The 19722-nt window shown below is 48.3% G+C and overlaps 2 protein-coding genes across 2 annotated transcripts in view; both read right to left on the bottom strand.

Moving 5' to 3' along the window:
* Positions 1-2581, bottom strand: part of LOC115380243 (thrombospondin-type laminin G domain and EAR repeat-containing protein) — a 19207-nt gene extending 16626 nt beyond the window's left edge. The window contains exons 1-3 of the mRNA XM_030081334.1: positions 2497-2581; positions 479-543; positions 182-343 (exon numbers count right to left, since the gene is read on the bottom strand). Coding sequence (XP_029937194.1) covers positions 182-343; positions 479-543; positions 2497-2581 — 312 coding nt within the window. The remainder of the gene's footprint in view (positions 1-181; positions 344-478; positions 544-2496) is intronic.
* Positions 2582-7475: 4894 nt separating this feature from the next.
* Positions 7476-19484, bottom strand: ube2g2 (ubiquitin-conjugating enzyme E2G 2 (UBC7 homolog, yeast)). Its single transcript, XM_030080532.1, has 6 exons — positions 19337-19484; positions 17597-17632; positions 15133-15178; positions 13105-13223; positions 8728-8868; positions 7476-8612 (listed from the first exon to the last, which is right to left on the bottom strand). Exons 1-6 carry the CDS (start codon positions 19377-19379, stop codon positions 8500-8502), a joined length of 498 nt encoding a protein of 165 aa, XP_029936392.1. The 5' UTR covers positions 19380-19484; the 3' UTR covers positions 7476-8499.
* Between the last annotated feature and the right edge of the window lie 238 nt (positions 19485-19722).

Here is a 19722-nt window from a genome sequence, read left to right as displayed (position 1 = left end):
CAAGAAGAGGAGAGATTAGATTAGATGAGATCAGATGAGATCAGATGAGATTAGATTAGATTAGATGAGATTAGATAATCCAACATTGTCGATGTAGAAAGTGTTAGACTGAACAGCAGCTGTACACTCTGCTACACGTTAACAAGCTGATTGATAAACCAGATCAATAATCGATGCGGACCCTGGCGCTCAGTCCGGACGTCTTGACGGTGGCGACCAATGAAAACTCTTCAGGGAAGAAATCACAGTTGGTGAAGATCTGGGAGGCAGGGAAACTCAGCGCTGTTGTCGAGGCACCGGCCAATCGGAGGCCTCTGGACCCTCTGGACTGAACGATCCGCACCTGATCGATCGGCTGATTGATTGACCAGCAGAAGAGGAACTTTAAAACTTTAAAACTCCACAATCGACTGACTGACAGATCTGATAAACGTCTGTTTTTCAGTCACTCATCAGGAGCATCACCTGTCCGTCTCACCTGAGTGGGCGGGGCTTGTCCTGGGCGGGGCAGGACTCTGGCCAGCAGGTCCAGAGGCAGCAGGTCTAAGGAGGACACACACAGGAGCACAGGAGTTACCATGGCGACCGGTAAAGACCGCTAACAAGCCCCCTGGTTACCTCGAGTTACCATAGCAACGATCACTAGGTGATTGTTTCATATTCTGAGGCATTTTATTGGTTCTCAAATTTTCCGGGTTTTCTGGGATACCTGGGAACCCCGAGGTGAGTTTGAAGTTCACTGGATAAATAAAGATTAAAATTTTGAAACAAAAAAACCTTACGATGATGAAAAATGAAGAGATGAAGAGATCAGCCAAGAAGAAATAAAAAACAAACAAACAAACAAACAAACAAACAAACAAACAAACAAACAGAAGAAACAGAAGAAACATCTCAGAGGGAAGGATTTTAAAATCTGCTCTCACTGACAGGAACAAGCTGAATTTGGTTTTTGGCTGGAATTCCCCTTTAAGCTCCTGTGAAGGTGTGTGTGTGTGTGTGTGTGTGTGTGTGTGTGTGTGTGTGTGTGGCTCAGCAGATGAATTGAGGGAGGGGACGACATGCTCGCCACAGATCACATTTCAAAGACCTGAGAGCAGCAACAAAACAGCCGGAGCCGTTTGAAAAAGATGAAAAGATGAAAAAGATGAAAAGATGAACGAGGAGGCCGGACAAACCAGCTGACGACACACACACACACACACACACACACACACACACACACACACACACACACACACACGTACACACACACACACGCACACACACACACACAGCACTTACAATATGATAAAAAGTACACATATATATAAAGGCAGAGACAGAGATCCTGAGGGTCGGACCAGTGTGTTGTTGTTGTGTTGTTGTTGTGTTGTTGTTGTGTTGCTGTTGTGTTGTTGTTGTTGTGTTGTATTGTTGTTGTGCTGTTGTCGTTTTGTTGTTGTGTTGCTGTTGTGTTGTTATTGTGTTGTATTGTTGTTGTGCTGTTGTCGTTTTGTTGTTGTGTTGCTGTTGTGTTGTTATTGTGTTGTTGTGTTGTATTGTTGTTGTGTTGCTGTTGTGTTGTTGTTATTGTGTTGTATTGTTGTTGTTGTGTTGTTGTGTTGTATTGTTGTGCTGTTGTCATTTTGTTGTTGTGTTGCTGTTGTGTTGTTGTTGTTGTGTTGTTGTGTTGTATTGTTGTTGTGTTGCTGTTGTGTTGTTGTTGTTGTTATTGTGTTGTATTGTTGTTGTGTTGTTGTGTTGTATTGTTGTTGTGCTGTTGTCATTTTGTTGTTGTGTTGCTGTTGTGTTGTTGTTGTTGTGTTGTTGTGTTGTATTGTTGTTGTGTTGCTGTTGTGTTGTTGTTGTTGTTATTGTGTTGTATTGTTGTTGTGTTGTTGTGTTGTATTGTTGTTGTGCTGTTGTCGTTTTGTTGTTGTGTTGCTGTTGTGTTGTTGTTGTTGTGTTGTTGTGTTGTATTGTTGTTGTGTTGCTGTTGTGTTGTTGTTGTTGTTGTTGTTATTGTGTTGTATTGTTGTTGTGTTGTTGTGTTGTATTGTTGTTGTGCTGTTGTCATTTTGTTGTTGTGTTGCTGTTGTGTTGTTGTTGTTGTGTTGTTGTGTTGTATTGTTGTTGTGTTGCTGTTGTGTTGTTGTTGTTGTTATTGTGTTGTATTGTTGTTGTGTTGTTGTGTTGTATTGTTGTTGTGCTGTTGTCGTTTTGTTGTTGTGTTGCTGTTGTGTTGTTACTGTTGTGTTGCTGTTGTGTTGTTGTATTGTTGCTGTTGTGTTGTTGTTGTTGTGTCTCAAACTGTCAACATCACGAACACGACAAATACGACCTCCTCATGATGATGACGTGTAAATAAAATGAGGCCTGCAGGTGAGCTCAGTGACGAGCTGCTGGAGGCCTGTCACACACACACACACACACACACACACACACACACACACAGACTCACACACACACTCATTCACACACACACACACACACACACACACACTCTCAGTGTACCTGTGCAGGGCCTCCAGGTGTGGCAGTGTGTGTATGTGTGTGTGTGTCCCAGCAGCAGGCAGAGCAGCAGCACGCCGCCCGCCATCAAGACGCTCGCTCGGCCTGGGACCATGTGACCGTGTGAGGGCGGCGTGGTGCATTCAGGTCCGGCTCGTCACCTGCAGCACTCGCCAGTGTGTCGGGCAGAGCGCCATGCGCCCGCTGGCATGTCGCCTCGCCTCACCGTCACACACACACTTTAACGTCCCGCTCACTTCCTGCAGCTTCCACACAGCTGGGAAACCTGGAACGTTTCCTGTCGTCCCGACTGAGAGCCCAGAACCTTTTTTACTCAAACGTGACGATGAGAAACAAGTCAGCTGGTGTGACGCAGAGCTGGAGCGCCGTCAGGGTGGCAACAGTCTCTGTTTCCACTTCGCTCAAAATGCAAAAATAAAATAGAATGTGAGAGTCTCCAGGCGTCACCTCGCCGAGGACAGAACGCACGGGACGGATTTGAAATTTTCCCCTTTTCTGCAAAAAGGCACAGAAAACAAACACGAAGATGAAACCAAGTTCACTCTTCTTCTGTGGTTTCCATCAGGCTGCAGCTCCTCCACGTCCTCCTCTGCAGCCGCTCTCGCCAACCAGAGGGAGTGACGCCTCTCACCTCCAGCAGAGATCCTCGCCACCTGATGAGACACAATTCACCGAAAACTTCAGGAGAAAAATTGCAGATTTCATGGTCGATTATAGAGACACAGATTTGTGGGAAAACACTGAGAAGATTCTGAGATTAACATGTTCAGTTTAAAAGAAACAACTCACAAACTTACGAGAAAGATCTCAGAAATTCTGAAATGAAAGACGGAAATTTATGAGGAAAAAACTCAAATATTAAAGATCAGTCAGACGGAAATCCTGCTGGTTTGAGTCCAGAACCCCAATCTCCTCCTCAGCATCTGGACATCTGCTGATTCTGGGCTCAAATCAGCAGGATCTCCTTGTTCCTGAATCCCATGTCAGAGTAGAATCTGCTGAGGGGATCAGCTGCAGGCCTGAGACACGGCCAGCAGGGGGCAGCACATGTGGAGCCACGGACTGAGAGGAGAAAATTAGAGTTTTTTCTTGTAAATTTGTGACTTTATAATCTCAGAATCTTTTCCCCAGAATATCAGCCCAGCTCTGATACGCCGTCGTGCGTTTAATCCAACAGCAGAGGAAGATCTGACTGCTGTCCTCTACTGCTGGGACGGGGATGTTTTCTGTCCGAATATCCCTCTGACACACACACATACACACACACACACAACAGCAACTGAAAAACTTAATCAACAGTTCCATCGTGACAAAATGTGTTATTACAAATGAGCGCTAATGGAAGAACGAAAGTACAAACCATCTGAGTTTGTCCACCAGGGGTCGCTGTATATCTGTGTGTGTGTGTGTGTGTGTGTGTGTGTGTGTGTGTGTGTGTGTTCTCGGTTGGCTGCTGCTTCTTGTTGAAAGCTTCTCTGTTGGAAGTTAATCCACACAGATGATCAGCCCAGGTGAGGACTGAACATCACCTGCAGAAATGTCCCGTCATTTCATCTCCAGCCCTCCAATGTGCCGGCAGGACGGGGTAATCTGAGATAATCCCGCTGGTGTCCCGCTCAGTGTGACTGTGTTGAGGCAGATTACAGAGGAAAATGACACCTGACTCTCACTGACAGGAGCAAGCTGGACTTTGTTTTTAGCTGGAATTGATTAGCATTGGAGACAAGTGGGATTATCTCAGATTATCTCAGATTATGTCATCCCATCGGCAGATTCTTTCACTTGTCAGATTTTCAGTGTGTGACAGTGACTTTGCCCAGCCTGCCTCAGCGACTCAGAGGCTTTCCGCAGGATTTTAAAATCAGCAGAAATCAGCAGATTTGAAATCAGAGTCAGGAGCTCCGACTCACCTGTCTCACTCTCCTCCAGGTGCAGGACCGTCCCGTCTGTCCTCCGCCGCTGCCGTCGCTCCTGTCGTCCTCGTCCACAGAACACCTGGCAGAGCAGAGCTACACCTGAGCTGCTGCCTGCACACACACTCACCTGCACACACACTCACACACACAAACACACTCCGTGTACAGCAGAAAGAGAGGGAGGGGCCAGAGAGAGAGAGGGAGGGGCAAGAGGGGGAGAGAGAAAGAGACAGACAGAGAGAGAGAGACAGAGAGAGACAGACAGAGAGAGAGAGAGAGAGAGAGGGAGAGATAGTGAGCTGGTGTCTTTCTCTCTGTCAGGTGTGTTGGTGATGTCTGCAGGAATTCCCCTGTTGGGCGGGGCCACTACCCCCCCAACAGACACACTCACACACTCACACACACACACACACACACACACACACACACACACACACACACACACACGCACCGTGGTGGCAGCAAGAAAGAAATCAGAAACAACAAATACAGACACCATGCTGTGTGTGTGTGTGTGTGTGTGTGAGTGTGTGTGTGTGTGAGATATTATTGATCAGATTGATGAGTATCTGACAGCTGATCTGAATTTTTGCTTTTTGATAAATTATGTTCTGGTCTTTTTTACCTTCTTGGACAGTTTTCTCAGCGTGTGTGTTGTGTGTGTGTTGTGTGTGTGTTGCGTGTGTGTCGCGTGTGTGTCGTGTGTATGTCAAACTAAACGTTAGCGCATCAGATTTGACTGGTTTTACTTTTGTTCCAGGATTTTTCTTGTTGTTCTGCTCATTTCTGATAATTTGTCATCTTTACATTTTTCTGTCAGCAGGATGTTCAGCTCGGTGTGTGTGTGTGTGTGTGTGAGTGTGTGTGTATGTGGACAGCATGCACAGATGACTGATACTGATCACTGAAGTGTTTCTGAAGGAAAATCATCAAAACAGCACTTAGCAGCTTCTGTTACACTCAGCAGGTGTGTGTGTGTGTGTGTGTGTGTGTGTGTGTGTGTGAGACGGGCTGCGATAAGACTTGCTGAGAGCAAGAGTGTAAAACAAAACAACGACAAAAGCTGCTGCACAAGTTTACAGGCATGTGTGTGTGTGTGTGTGTGTGTGTGTGTGCAGGCTGTAAGCTGACACATCTCTCCTCACACACTCTGTGTTTCCTCACACACTCGCTGCTGTTGCTCTGCAGCTTCAGCTTCAGTCTCTGCTGTGATCAGAGCTTTATAATCTAATCTAATCTGAGGTCTCGCCCCGCCTCGCCCCGGCAGGATCCAGCAGGTTCACCCAAAACCTTTACAAGTCCTGCTGGGCGCGGGGGCCGACCTGACCTGAGGTTGGGACGTCCTGCTGCTCCCTGCAGAGCCTGGGATCATCCCAACAGGTGACCTGAGGGTTTCTTCATCATCACCATCGTCCTCCTCGGGGGTGAACATCCTGAACTCAGCTCTCCTCCTCCTCCTCCTCCTCCTCCTCCTCCTCCTCCTCCTCCTCCTGCTGCTGCTGCTGCTACTTTTCAAAGGTCCTTTAGTCATTTTTCAGAATAAAAGTCTCTCTTTAAACCAGATGACTGTGTGCAGGTTGGAAACCAACATGAACGAGTTGTTGGTTCTCCGGTTCTCCACGTTCCTTGTTCCTTCATTGGGTTCCAGACGAGCTATTAAAAATGTTTTCTGATGGTTTATAGAGCGCGACATTAATCCATTCACTGAGGAAATAATCTGCACATTAATCCAAGAGGAAAAGAATTGTTAGCTGATGCCACCACCAAATAATTCCAATAAACATGAAGAACCTTTAGGACTTTAAAGAACCACAGAGTGTGGAGAACCAGCCCCTAAATAAAGAGGTTCTTCAGCTGCTGATGGTTCTCTGTAGAACCACAGAGCGTTCTGAGAACCAGGGTCCTCCTGAGAGCAGGAGGCTGAAAAACACCAGAAGCCATTTCCAAATTTCCAGGAAATAGATTTTCACCATTTCTGCTCCAATGCCGTCACACACGACAAATAACAGACCGCTCTGTGTGTGTGTGTGTGTGTGTGTGTATGTGTGTGTGTGAACAGGGCGTACCACACTGAGCCTCGAACCTCGAGCCGCTCATGTGGCACGAGCTGCTGAAATAACAGCTTTCAGCTTCTGAGTGCTACTGCACTTACTGCCATGTCACACACACACACACACACAGAGCGGTCTGTTATTTGTCGTGTGTGACGGCATTGGAGCAGCTAATTATTTGAACGTCATTCAGCTGCAGGGCAGAGAGGGCTGTCATCACACACACACACACACACACACACACACACACACTCGGGCCTGGTGGCTGTGTAAACACGGCGAGCGCTGCTCTGTGATAGGAGCTGATGTTTGAGGCGAGTTGAGACATGAAGCGTCAGAGCTGAACTCACAGCATCGGGCTTTTAATCTGAAAGTCCGGTGCCTCTCCTATCAGCACACTGAGGCTTTTATTTGCTAACAGTTTAAACTCTCTCTCTCTTGATTTGATGCACTTCCTGTTGAAACAGGAAGTTTCAACAGGACCCTCTCTGTTGTCAGAGGGGTGTGTGTGGGTGTGTGTGTGTGTTTCTTGTGCTGAGCTCGGGACACTTCTGGGCGTTGGCCTTTGGGTGGCGGGTTTGTAGCTCCCAGCCAATCACAGTGCAGCGCTGGGCCAGATCGAAAGCACCGCATCGATTCCGTCGCCATCCTAGGAAAATAAAACTCTGCGGCAGGGAGGCGGGGCCAACGACCAATCAGACTCATTCTGCCTTTAACCAACAGGACAGAACAAACCCAAGCCCATTAGGACGGGGTGTGTGTGTGTGTGTGTGTGAGTCTTACATCGGTGCTGCTGACATCCAACAAACCTGATTGGCTGTTTTCAGAGCTAAAACCTCAGCAGTCGTCATGGCAACAGTGGATGAGTGACACTCACCTGAACCTTTTAGCAGGTAAAATTTTAAAAATTAAAAAAATTGTAAAAGGTTTGATCCCTTCAGGACACACACACACACACACACACAGTCTCTCAGGTAAAAGAGCTGAGTCAGCAGGTGATTTCATTGAATTTATTGGGTGTGTTTTTGTCAGATCAACAGACAAACTAAAAGCTCGTGTCCAGTGGAGGAGGAGGAGGAGGAGGAGGAGACCTCCTGCAGCGCCCCCTAGCTCCTCTGCAGGTAAAGTGCATCACAGGCCAAGGCTCCATCCACTGAATAAAAAAACAAAAACAAAACAAAAAACACCTCGATGTCGCCAACCAGCTGCCAGCTTCCTGTCAGAACGTCCAAACCTCCTTCACACACACACACACACACACACTGTTTACACTCTGACCTGACGCTTCATCAGAGAGGGAGGGAGGGAGGGGAGGGGGGATAATCTGATAACTGAGGCTGAGATCATCCTGTTATTAACCTGCTGCAGTTTTACTGATTGTTTTTAACCTTGAAATGATTTAAAATTTTGTCAAAGATAAAAAAAAGTCAAATAAATGAATGAATTATTCATCTATATATTGTTTTATTTTGAAGGTCTGGGGGGGCGCTGCGGGGGGAGTGAGAGGGGGCTGCGGGGGGGCTCACAGGGTGTACAGGTTAGCTCCTGTACACCCTGTGAGCCGTGTCACTAACACACTGAAACAGTGACTGTGCCGGCTCAGGCTGACACGCCATGCGAGCGTCAGAAAGGAGAAAAGGTTCATTAAAACACATAAAAGGTGGAACGGGGACGCGGCCTGTCAGCAGCATCAACCCCACGACATCAGCCTGCAGAACCACCAGGAACCACAGGAGAACCTGGTTCCTTCAACGTTCAAGTCCATCAGTCTGTCCAGTCCTTGTGTGTGTGTGTGTGTGTGAGTGTGTGTGTGTGTGTGACAGCGAGGCATAAGCTGGACAGCCAAACCTCCACAGATTGTAAATGGATCTGTGGTCGAGTGAGCATGACGTCCTCTTGGAGAGAGAGAGAAAGAGAGAGAGAGAGAAAGGGGGGAAAGTCTATGTGTGTGTCTGCTGGTGAACACACACGCACACACACACAGTGCTATGTGCCGTCGCATGGTGATGACATCATCTCTACAGGCCCAGGGACTTGCGTACGATCTTCTGGGCGAGCTGGTAGAACTGCTCCCGGTCCTCACGCCACATCTTGGAGGCGTCGACGTTCGCCCCGCTCTCATCGTTAGGCTCTGTGGGCGGGGCAAGGAGGCAAGGAGAGAGGAGACGAGAGGAGATGAGGAGACATGGGAGGAGACAGAGAGGAGTGTGTTTTCACATGAATCACTTGGAGTGGAGGTGTGTCACCTGCCAGCATGCTGACCACAGACAGCAGGATCTTCTCCACGCTCTGCACCGGGCTCCACCGCTCGGCGCTGCTCTCGTAGCCCATGGGGTCGTCCCCCGGGGCGTGCAGGATGGAGATACACACCCGGCCGTCCGGGTAGACTGAGGAGGAACACACCACATTCACACTGAGAGACTGGAGAGGAAGCAGCACCTGCACAGGTGAGAGCGTGTGCTGGGACGGTTAAAGGTGCAGTACGCTGTTTTCAAAGGGAAACTGTAAAGTAAAGCGACACAAAAACAAACGGTATATGAAAATGCACAATCCATTTTCATATACCGTTTGTTTTTGTGCTTGTAAAAATGTGAGTATACGATGCTCAGGGGGAAGTGGACCCTCAGGACACTGAACAATGACCTGCTGTTTACGACAGCAAAGCCTGCAAATTTGGACTATTTCAAAAGCCATCCTCCAGACCCCTGATCTGCAGAGCTTCAAAACCTTTTCTTTAGCATGACTGTAAAATGAGGGAATAATTCAAATCATTTTATTTATAGTAGAAAGCTATCCCCATGTAAACCAAACTACGTACTGCACCTTTAAACCACAGACAGTGTGTACAGTGAGGCTGAGCAGAGAGTCGGCTCCGTAAATGATAATCCTGCATCCACATTTCTCTGAACTCAGATGAAGGAAATGTGGAAGCATTTAGGAAGCAAATGATTTCTTAAAAAATATTTCTGGAATAAAACGTTTCAAAATAAAAGCCTACATACGGGCTCAAGGATTTGAAAGACTAACCATAAAATTCTCTCCTAGTGTGTGTGTTTGTGTGTGTGTGTGTGAGGTCAGGAAGGATACACAAGAAATCAAAGATTATCAGAGGAATCTGGCCTGGCTTGCCATCAAAGCAGTTTGTGTGTGTGTGTGTGTGTGTGTGTGTGTGTGTGTGTGTGTGTGTGTGTGTGTGTGTGTGTGTGTGTGTGGTTAACAGGGTTGATAAGTGTTTCCTGTTATGGATTCCCTGCGTGTCGCAGCGCTCAGATCAGGGCTCCCACACATCCTGCAGAGCCTGCAGGTTCATCCAGACGTGGAAACTCGGAAAGTGGAAAACCTGCTGGAAAGATCAGAAAACCATCCTCTGCTCAGGCTGTTTTCCTCTGCTCAGGCTGTTTTCCTCTGCTCAGGCTGTTTTCCTCTGCTCAGGCTGTTTTCCTGCGCTCAGGCTGTTTTCCTCTGCTCAGGCTGTTTTCCTCTGCTCAGGCTGTTTTCCTCCGCTCAGGCTGTTTTCCTCTGCTCAGGCTGTTTCCCTGCGCTCAGGCTGTGGACGGTGTGTTTCCGCCCGCTCTGCAGTGCCACGCGTTCTACAGAAGCCCAAACAGGTCAAAACCACACGACTAATCAACACACTGTGTGTGTGTGTGTGTGTGTGTGTGTGTGTGTGTGTGTGTGAGCGGCCCGCTGTGTGCACGTCGTTAACCTGTTCATTACAGAGGGAGTCGAACCCTCAACCACCAAGCTCACCAGCACTCAGGCTGACTGTGTTGAGACGCTCAGAGGCAGACCACACACACCTCTAGCAACACACACACCTCCAGACTGTTTGTATTGTTTATTGTTTGTCGTAGTCAGTCAGAGAACAAATGAAAAAAACCTTCACTCAAAATCAAAATCCAACACAAATTATTTTCAGTCCTGTTTTTCACTGAATAGTTTTTCAAAACAAAATATTTTCAATCCTTCCTCACAACAAACAAAAATACTACCAGTCCTTTTCTTAACAAAATTTATTTCAACAACAAAAATGGTTCAGTCTTTTTCTGTCTTTTCTCTCAAAAACGCCGCCACAGAAACCACGCTCCTCTTGGAGGTCGTCCTCCAATGAAAAAGGCGAAGAAAAAAAAAAACTTGCGGTGCTCGCCGCTACAGCACCATAACAGTAAATCGTCTCAGTCAGGTGTATTTCTGCCGACCTGTGACGGTCCAACACGCTCTGCAGGTCGAGGGAGAGGAGGGTCTCCCTGCTTCGCTCACAGACGGGAGATCCACCTCCTCGTCTGGCTCGGCCTCAGCGTCGTGTCTCTAGAGCTCCTCTGCTGCTCTCAGACCAGCCCCCTGACGTCACTTCCTCACGACCATCATGCACCCGGCTTGCCAAGTGGCACAGAGAATTAATTGCGGTGCGCATTCCCGCACACTAGGGGGGATCGTGCGCTTCAAGGCGGTCGCCACCATCAGAAATAATCTGGCCGTTTGGTCCCAAGGCTGCCGTTAACGCCATGAAGCGAAGGACAGGAGGCTGCCGACTGTTACAAGACGGCATCACTCTACTGGTGAGGGATGTCGGGTTGGTAGTTTACTGATAATAGTCTAACTATTTCATACTGATGGAACTGATGTTAATATTTAAATATTTACAGCTGCTTTTCCAAAGCTCATTTCCCATCTCAGTGAATTTGTGACACTGTTACAGAATCCACGAAATGACAAAATAAATCTGCTGCTACAAATAAGAGACAAAGACGAGCTGCAGTCACAAGAGTTTCAGACACGACCGCGGTTTTATCTGTGTGATCACCTGTATCTGCTGCTGTCACACACACACACACACACACACACACACACACACACACACACACACACAGTTCATCCCCTCCCTCATACTGGCACTACCTGAGTGTTTTCCTGGTGTGTGTGTGTGTGTGTGTGTGTGTGTGTGTGTGAGAGACTTCACAGAGCCATAATGATGATGATGATGGTGGTGGGTCAGCGGTGAGTGTCCTGTCCCCTCTAATCAGCACTGAGCGTGCTCAGACCATCTCCCTGCAGTGACATCATCACTCTGATTACAGCCTGAGCTAACAGCTGAGGTGGCTAATGACCCCACTAACAGAGCGCTAACAACACGCTAACGACACGCTGAGAGCACGCTAACGACACGCTGAGAGCACGCCAACACAGCGACAGGGCGACGGCGACGCTGCAGCTGCAGACTAGGGCTGTGACTTTCCTCCAAAATAAATTTCGAATTTCGATTGCCCTATAATGTCAAATATCGAATTATGTTCGAATTTTTAGGGTCAATTTTAGTCTATTGTTTAGCCTATTGATATGTACAATATGGGTGTCATTTATGGTCTGTCCGCCAGAGGGCGTTTCAACCATATTAACAAGCGCTTTCCTTCTGAAAGGCACAACATTAATAATGATGATCTGGATGTATTTACGATCGTATTTTAATAAGCACGCAAGATAACTAATGCACTTCAACTCTCACTCAATATGAAATTTCTTAGGAATGTCTAGAATATATAAAACAGACCACAAAAAGTACAGCAATGACGTTTAATAAAGCAGCCAAACGTATCCATTGCAACAGGTCAGGTCAGCCATGCTGTAAACTTCCTACAGGTGCGCGCTGCACTGATGCATGCCCACACTTTTTTATCCCGCGCACGATCACGCGTAACGTTGATTTGCGTCGTTACGCAACGTAAACAAAGACACACACACACACACACACATTCGAACGTGAATTTCAGCAATCGAACGTTATATCCCTCCCTCCAGTTCGAATTAATATCGAATTTCGAAGTTCGTTGTCACAGCCCTACTGCAGACTCTGTGGCAGCCCGGTCAGGTGACCATCAGCTGGTCCAGGTGTGTTCACATGGCGGGTGACAAACCTGCCGAGCGTCGGGCGGCGCTGTGATGTGATGTCATCAGCAGACACACACAGCGGATAAGCAGGTGCATTGTGAAATGTTTTATAAATTGCATCCATGCATGAGCTTTTAACTGTTGAATTAAATATTTCTTTTTTAAAGTGCAAACAGTATGTGCAAACCTGTAACCAAAGTACTACTCTGTCAATACAGAGTGCAAAAGGTGCAAACAGAGACTGACCTTTTTTTTTTTTCCAAAGCATGATACTGACAACATGCTACAAGTACACAGCCCAGCCTAAGCTACGGTCATGTTCTGTATTTATTTGTTTATTTCCACTGGGTATCCAAAATGCTGCCACACAAACACTTTAAAAGTGGCAGGGGAACCTTCAATGCTGATAATTTCAGTCTCCGACGTTATTCTTGCTGCGCTCGATAGGCTGCTGCCGATGCGTTCCTTCTCCTTCTTCTTGTCAGTTTCTGGCAGACTAGACGTTGCAAAGGCGCTTTACTGCCCCCACAGGTAAGAAAGAGAAGTTTGGATCGCTCACAGTCTGTGCCCGCACCACAGCTTTTCACTTCAACGAGAAATACCGTCACGGTTTAATCTCGTCACCCTATTAGATACTGTAACCAAACCTAAACAGACGAGGTTCTGGGAAACAGTGAGATGGTGCAGGGGGCGGAGCCTGTGTGTGTGTGTGTGTGTGTGTGTGTGTGTGTACGTACTGTTGGGGTGAAACATGTCGCAGGTGAACCTCATCTTGGGCGGACTGAGCGGGTAGTCTGACGGAAAACTGAGGACTGCAGGAAACACACCGCCTTCAAAACACGTGTCCTGAGGACCCCTGAGAGACAGACAGGTGAGACACAGACAGACAGGTGAGACAGGTGAGAGACAGACAGATGAGACACAGACAGACAGGTAAGAGACACAGGTGAGACAGACAGACAGTTGAGAGACAGGTGAGACACAGACAGACAGGTGAGACAGACAGACAGGTGAGAGATAGACAGACAGATATTTGAGAGACAGGTGAGACAAAGACAGACAGGTGAGACAGACAGGTGAGACACAGACAGACAGGTGAGACAGACAGACAGGTGAGAGATAGACAGACAGATATTTGAGAGACAGGTGAGACAAAGACAGACAGGTGAGACAGACAGGTGAGACACAGACAGACGGGAGACAGGTGAGAGAGAGACAGACAGGTGAGACACAGACGGACAGGTGAGAGACAGACAGGTGAGACAGTGGTAAGAGCAGTAAAAGGGACAGTCTAAGCAGAAACATGTGGGTTGTTCTCGTTGTTCTGCGGGTTAGAACCCACCTGTCCTCCCTGCACGTTCCTGACAGAACTCAAAGGGTTAATCTACAGGAGGAAACCTGTAGCATTGATTATTGATCGAACATGATGTTTGAATCGATGTGACAAGTTATGACACCTGAACAACTCCATAACAAACACAAACCCAAATATTTTTATATCATATCAGAGTCACAGCCTGTGGGCCCCGGGGCCTCAGGGGGCCTCAGGGGGGCGGGGGCCTCAGGGGCCTCAGGGGGCCTCAGGGGGGCGGGTCGGGCGGGGTGGGAGTCGGGGTCCAGGACATGGAGAGGGCAGGAGACCTCCTGTGACGACTAACTGGTTTACTGTGGAGCGGTGACACCTGGTGGCCAAAGGCTGACACTGCAGCTCCTAACACCTGGCTGGAGGAATGCTGAGTCAGCATCTCTGACCCCATGGGAGCTGTGAGGTCCCACACCTGTGCAGCGTACCTGGAGCTGCCATGAGGCTTCCAGCAGGTGGCGCTAGACAGAGAGGGAGCGTGTCTGCTCAGGTGCTCTGGGCTCAGCAGCAGCAGGTTTCTGGGTGGAGGCAGAGACGGTTCAGGCCCAACAGACGCAGGAACATACAGGTGTGTGTGTTAGCACACGGTCTGGATTTCCTCAGGTAACTAAACCAAACTCACTTCTGAATACAGGCTGAAGAACCACGGCCACTGGCTGTGATGCTCACAGTGCTGAGACCACACATCATCAGAACACAGCAGGTGTGTAGCAGGGGCTCCGGGTCCACCTGCTGGGAGCTCCTGTCTCAGGTGCCGCTCAGAGCCTGCACCTCACGACCTGCTGTGTGTGGATTTCCTCTTTGTAGAGGCAGACAAAGGAAAAGTAAAAAAAACAAAACAAAAAAACAGCTGTTTAGGTTCCTCTCATCTTTATTTTCTGAATAAACTGGACTCCCGCTGAGGCCGACCGGGCGCCTCAATGAAACAAATCAATCACCCCCCTGCAGATTCCACTGCACAGGTGTGGAACCCCGTGACCTCTCCTCCTTGAGTCAGACCAGAGGCTCAGCCCCTCCTGCTGCCGCTTCCTCTCCAAACACCCCAACTTGTGAGGCGACCCAGACGGGACGTCCTGTGGTCCTTCACTGTGACGGGGTGACAGGCTGGCTGCACACACTCTCAGGTGTTTTCCATCAGCCGCCGTCCAAACCGAAACCCTGACACCTCCGCTCCACAACACCAGATCACATGACCCTCTTACATCAAGACTTCCAGAACGCTCCGTGTTCCCGTCGCCACAGAAACACCCGGCCGCCGTCCCGTCCAGACCGTTTGGAAAAGTTGTTTTCAATGTGGGAAACTCTGGTTTAGTTTGAACGGAGTTTTAAAACAGAGGGAAAGAGAAGTGTTGAGCTTTTTGTGGCCTGAGGCTCAGCAGCTGCACTGACCGCTGGAACTTACATGATCAGAGCCTCCCATTCAAAGAAGTTCTCCTCGTTGGCAGGACCTGAATCCACACACACACACACACACACACACACACACACACACACACACACACACACACAGGAGGAAGTAGTTAGTGTTGAGCTGGTCAGAGACATGGTCTGTTTTGACGATGTAAACTGCTCAGAACGTGTGTGTGTGTGTGTGTTTCAGCAGGGACACACTGACACACACGTCATGATTCGGTGTGTGTGCCATGTTCAGGTCTGCTCTGGTCCTGAAGCGGATCAGGAGCCGGCGGCTGCTGTGGATTCATGAGGTGTGTGTGTGTGTGTGTGTGTGTGTGTGTGTGGCTCGCTTCGTCAAACCGCAGAGTATACAGTTGACCAGACGCCACTTCAGATTAAAAGCTTTTTAAAAATCTTTTGTTCAAACATGTTGGAGACATAAATACTGTCACCACCTGTTTCTACGCTCCTTCTATGTGCTGCATGTGCTTGGCACTTTTTTGTGCTCTATGTTGCTTTATGTGATTATTTCTGTACTACTGACAATAAAGTTGTATCGTATCGTATCGCATCGTATCCAAATACACCATTTCCAGTAGCTGCTTCACAATAAAAGCCTCCCACTGGTTCGCCAAAGCAAAGCTTTTAATAAGAGACAGCAGCCTCTGTGCTCAGCAGGCAGGGTGCTGTGTGACTGCTGGTGGAGGTGATGTTACACAGGTGTGTCCCGCAGTACATGCACACACACACACACACACACACACACACACACACACACACACACACACACACACACACACTCAGCACTGCAGAACCTCAGCACTGTGGAACAGCAGCAGGAACACTCCTACCCCTTTTCCACCAAAGCGGTCCCAGGGCTGGTTCGGAGCCGGTGCCTGATTTAGCACCGGTTCTTTGTTTTTCCAAGCACCGGCCAAACTGGTTCCAAATCGGTTCCAAATCGGTTCCAGGCAAGCACCGACTTGGAGCAGGGGCTAAACAGGGGCCAGAGAAAGAACCGATGACGTGACCCACCACGTCATTGGTGGGCGGGGTTACAGACCCAAATGGGAGCAGCGATCGCTATAAACGTAAAGCTAAATGTAATCATCATTCGTTCTGACCACGAATACGACGGGTAGCCAGCAATAATTGTGTTTTTCGCCTCTGGACCGCAATGTAGGCTTGTAAAGACACAGGCAGTATTTGCATCGCTACGATGGCTCGTCCATTTGTCGTCCATGTTGGTTATTGTGATTCCGAGCGAGCGTCTCGCACACCCACATGATCACGTTTCACGCTGACGTAATGACGTGGCTCTGACTTGGCTCCACTTGGCTCTTGGCCGGTGGAAAAGCAAATCGGTTCTTGAACTAGCACCAGGTGCTTTTTGGTGGAAAAGGGGCAAGAATGACAGCCTGAACACACACACACCTCATGTGTGTGTCAGATCCTGACTCAGCAGAAAGAGCATGGAGGCTCCTCCCCACACTGTGCTGCTGGTGTGTGATTTGTGTCCCCGGCGGGACAGAGAGACCAGTGAGCCACCAGGCAGGAGGCCACTTTGGGTTTGGCGGGTAGACTCGGTGTCAGCAGCCAGGTGAGCAGCGCAGGTGTGTGTTTGAGGTGAACTGACGGAGACGGAGCTCCAGTTCAGACTGCATGTTCCAGTATCAGTGTGTGTGTGTGTGTGTGTGTGTGTGTGTGAGTGTGTGTGTGCCTGTCCGTCCTCCGTCTTCACAGCTCCAGCAGAAACACCACAAACCAACAGGAACCATGAAGACAGGAGGCTCAGACCCCGTCCCACCTGGCACCTACACCTGTCCTGCCTCGCCCCGTCACCTGCAGCTCTCAGCTCACCTGGACACAGCAGCAGTGTGTCTCAGGACATTCAGTCTGTCTGTCTGTCTCTGGGTGTGAACAGACACACAGACAGCTGGGAAGAGCCTGTGATGTGACCCTTGCTGGCCACCGTACCTGTGGTGACGTCAGCCAATCAAATCAAAGCTGTTCACTGTGATGTGGCTCTTCCACCACGGCGGTGTGTGTTTCTGCTGCCAGGAACGTGTGTGTGCCGTGTTCTTGCAGGCAGAACATGGGAACGTGTGTGTGACGTGTCTATAGATGTTCTGCACATGTATTTTTGCATATTTATTTATTGTTTTTATTTTTATAACTCCTGTAGGGTACGCAAAGGCTTACTGAGCTGCAGATATCTGTAGATATTTGATCACATTGTATTTATTCATTTAGTGATTTTTTACTCAGAATACACAGAGGGTTACTCTCTGTATTAATCCACTTGATTTACTTGGTTACTTGTGTTTTATTTTTCTCTCTGGTGTTTTTGGTTGGAGTCTGTGTGGTGAGTGTTGCTCCTGCTGCTGGAACACCACACCTTTCCATCAGTAAACTGTCTCTCTCTCTGTCTGTCTGTCTGTGAGAAACAAAGCCGTGTGTGTGTGTCTCACCTGCGACGATGCCCTCTGGTGGGTTCAGGGTCAGCTCTGAAACATCAAACACAAACATGTTAAAAACACCCCATCACGCCTCCTCCAGGGTTCAGGGTAACAAGATTTTCGACTAGAAATAAGACATTTTGACTTGAAATAAGACAAATATTCTGGTAAGATTTTGAGTTTTTGCAGTGTATAATAATTCATTTCATCGATGCATTAATTATAAAGTCTAGCTGCAACAATCCGCTGAAACAAACAAAATTAGTAACTCCAACTATGGCCTGAATTGATATGAAACGCTTGATATGAGATTGATTTGTTCAAATTCTGCTGGATTTTGCTCATTTGTTGTAAATTATGCATTATTTTTGTATAACATTTCAAATGTTTCAAAATAAAAGTGATAAGTGAATCATGAATTGAACTGAATCGCCAAAAATTCATACTCTTACAGACACACTGATGTCCCTATTGTGCCACTTAAATTTGTTTTCCTCCTCACTCTTTGGGTTGATCTAGATTAGCCAAACACCCTCTGGCCTGACCTTCTTCTTGACGAGAGACATGACCCCGATGTGGGTGAGGACCGGCTGGCGGCACACACTCAGAGTGTGTGTGTGCAGTGTGTTCAGTGCAGTCAGAGTGTGTGTGCAGTGTGTTCAGTGCAGTCAGAGTGTGTGTGCAGTGTGTTCAGTGCTGCTGCTCATAGTGAGTGTGTGTGTGTGTGTGTGATGGTTACTGAGACTGGGACGTGGACATGACTGGGAGTCTCTGCCTTCACAAAGTGAAGAGCTAATCTGACAAACAGCAGCCAGATTAGAATAAAACAACTGACTCCCACTGACACTGACAGCAAGAACAACTCAACTGGGACCAGAGAACCCAGTCTGGACTCAACTGGGCTGGAAACTAAAAATAAAATAAAAACTGATAAAAAAAAAACAAATCTATAACAACTCTGTTGTGAACCAAGCTAACCCAGCTAGCTGTGTTCGTGAACCTGTGACCTTTGACCTCCTGCTGCCTGCCGTGCTGCTGACCTGAGACCTGGAGCCCATGACTCTCACACTAATCTGCCAGCTCACCGCCTCGGATTAACAACAGAATATAATAATCCTGTTTTGTGCAAGTAAGACAAATCAGGCTAATGCTAACATGCTAACGGTAAAAGTTACAGAAGTGGGCGGAACGGCAAAGTAGCATGCTAACGCTAGCGGGCTAAGGTTAGCAAAACATCACTTTGTACACACACACACACACACACACACACACACACACACACACACACACACACACACACACACACACTGATATAATGTAATATAATGGCAGATGCAGCTGAGTTTGAGGCTGTAAATGAGCTCAACGGGCCTGAAATAAGCTTGGAAACGACATCCGCGCTCGCCCCGTTAGCCGTTAGCTAACACACAAAGGTCCCGCCGCCGCGCCCGACTCCGTTAAAAACACGGATTTTTAGGGTTTTAACCAAAACACAGGACCGGAGTCTAAATGTTGTATGAATCCTGCATGTCCACTCTTCAGTTCGGCTCACATTTAGGACGCCAGAGCAGCTGTTATCTGCTGAAATGTGAGTTTAGAGAAGCGCTGTTCCCCTGCGCTCCTCCAGGTGTGTCTCCCCGGAGCGACACGTCACTCTGACAGGTGTGACGGAGCCGGGAGGCGGCTGGTGCCCGGGGCTGGCGGTGAGCTGAGCCCCGGGCACTGACACCTGCTGTGGCTTCAGATACTCACGTTTGTACTCCGCCATGAGCCGCTTGAGCGCCGTGCCGGCCATGTTCGCCTCCGCGCCGAGACACAAACACACACACACACCCAGACACGGCTCACACACTGCGCATGCGCCGCCTCCTCTTCAGCGTCTCGTTTCTGTCAGTTTAGACGCTACGAGGCGCATCACTGCCCCCTGCAGGACTGAACTGAACTGACACCACCGCGCCTCCTATTTCCACCTCTTTTTATTTATTTATTTATTTATTTAATGAGTGTGTGTTTCCTCCTCCAACATGACCGCTCAAGATCAAGACGCCAAAATGACTTCACACTGCGAGGGAATCATAGTTGTTCATCCCTAACACTTTTTTTTTTTTTTTGGAATACACACACACACAGACACACAC

Source organism: Myripristis murdjan, chromosome 21 (genome assembly GCF_902150065.1).
Source record: "Myripristis murdjan chromosome 21, fMyrMur1.1, whole genome shotgun sequence".
Lineage (NCBI taxonomy): Eukaryota > Metazoa > Chordata > Actinopteri > Holocentriformes > Holocentridae > Myripristis > Myripristis murdjan.
Note: the sequence above shows the minus strand (reverse complement) of the source record. Positions and strands in the feature narration are given on the sequence as shown.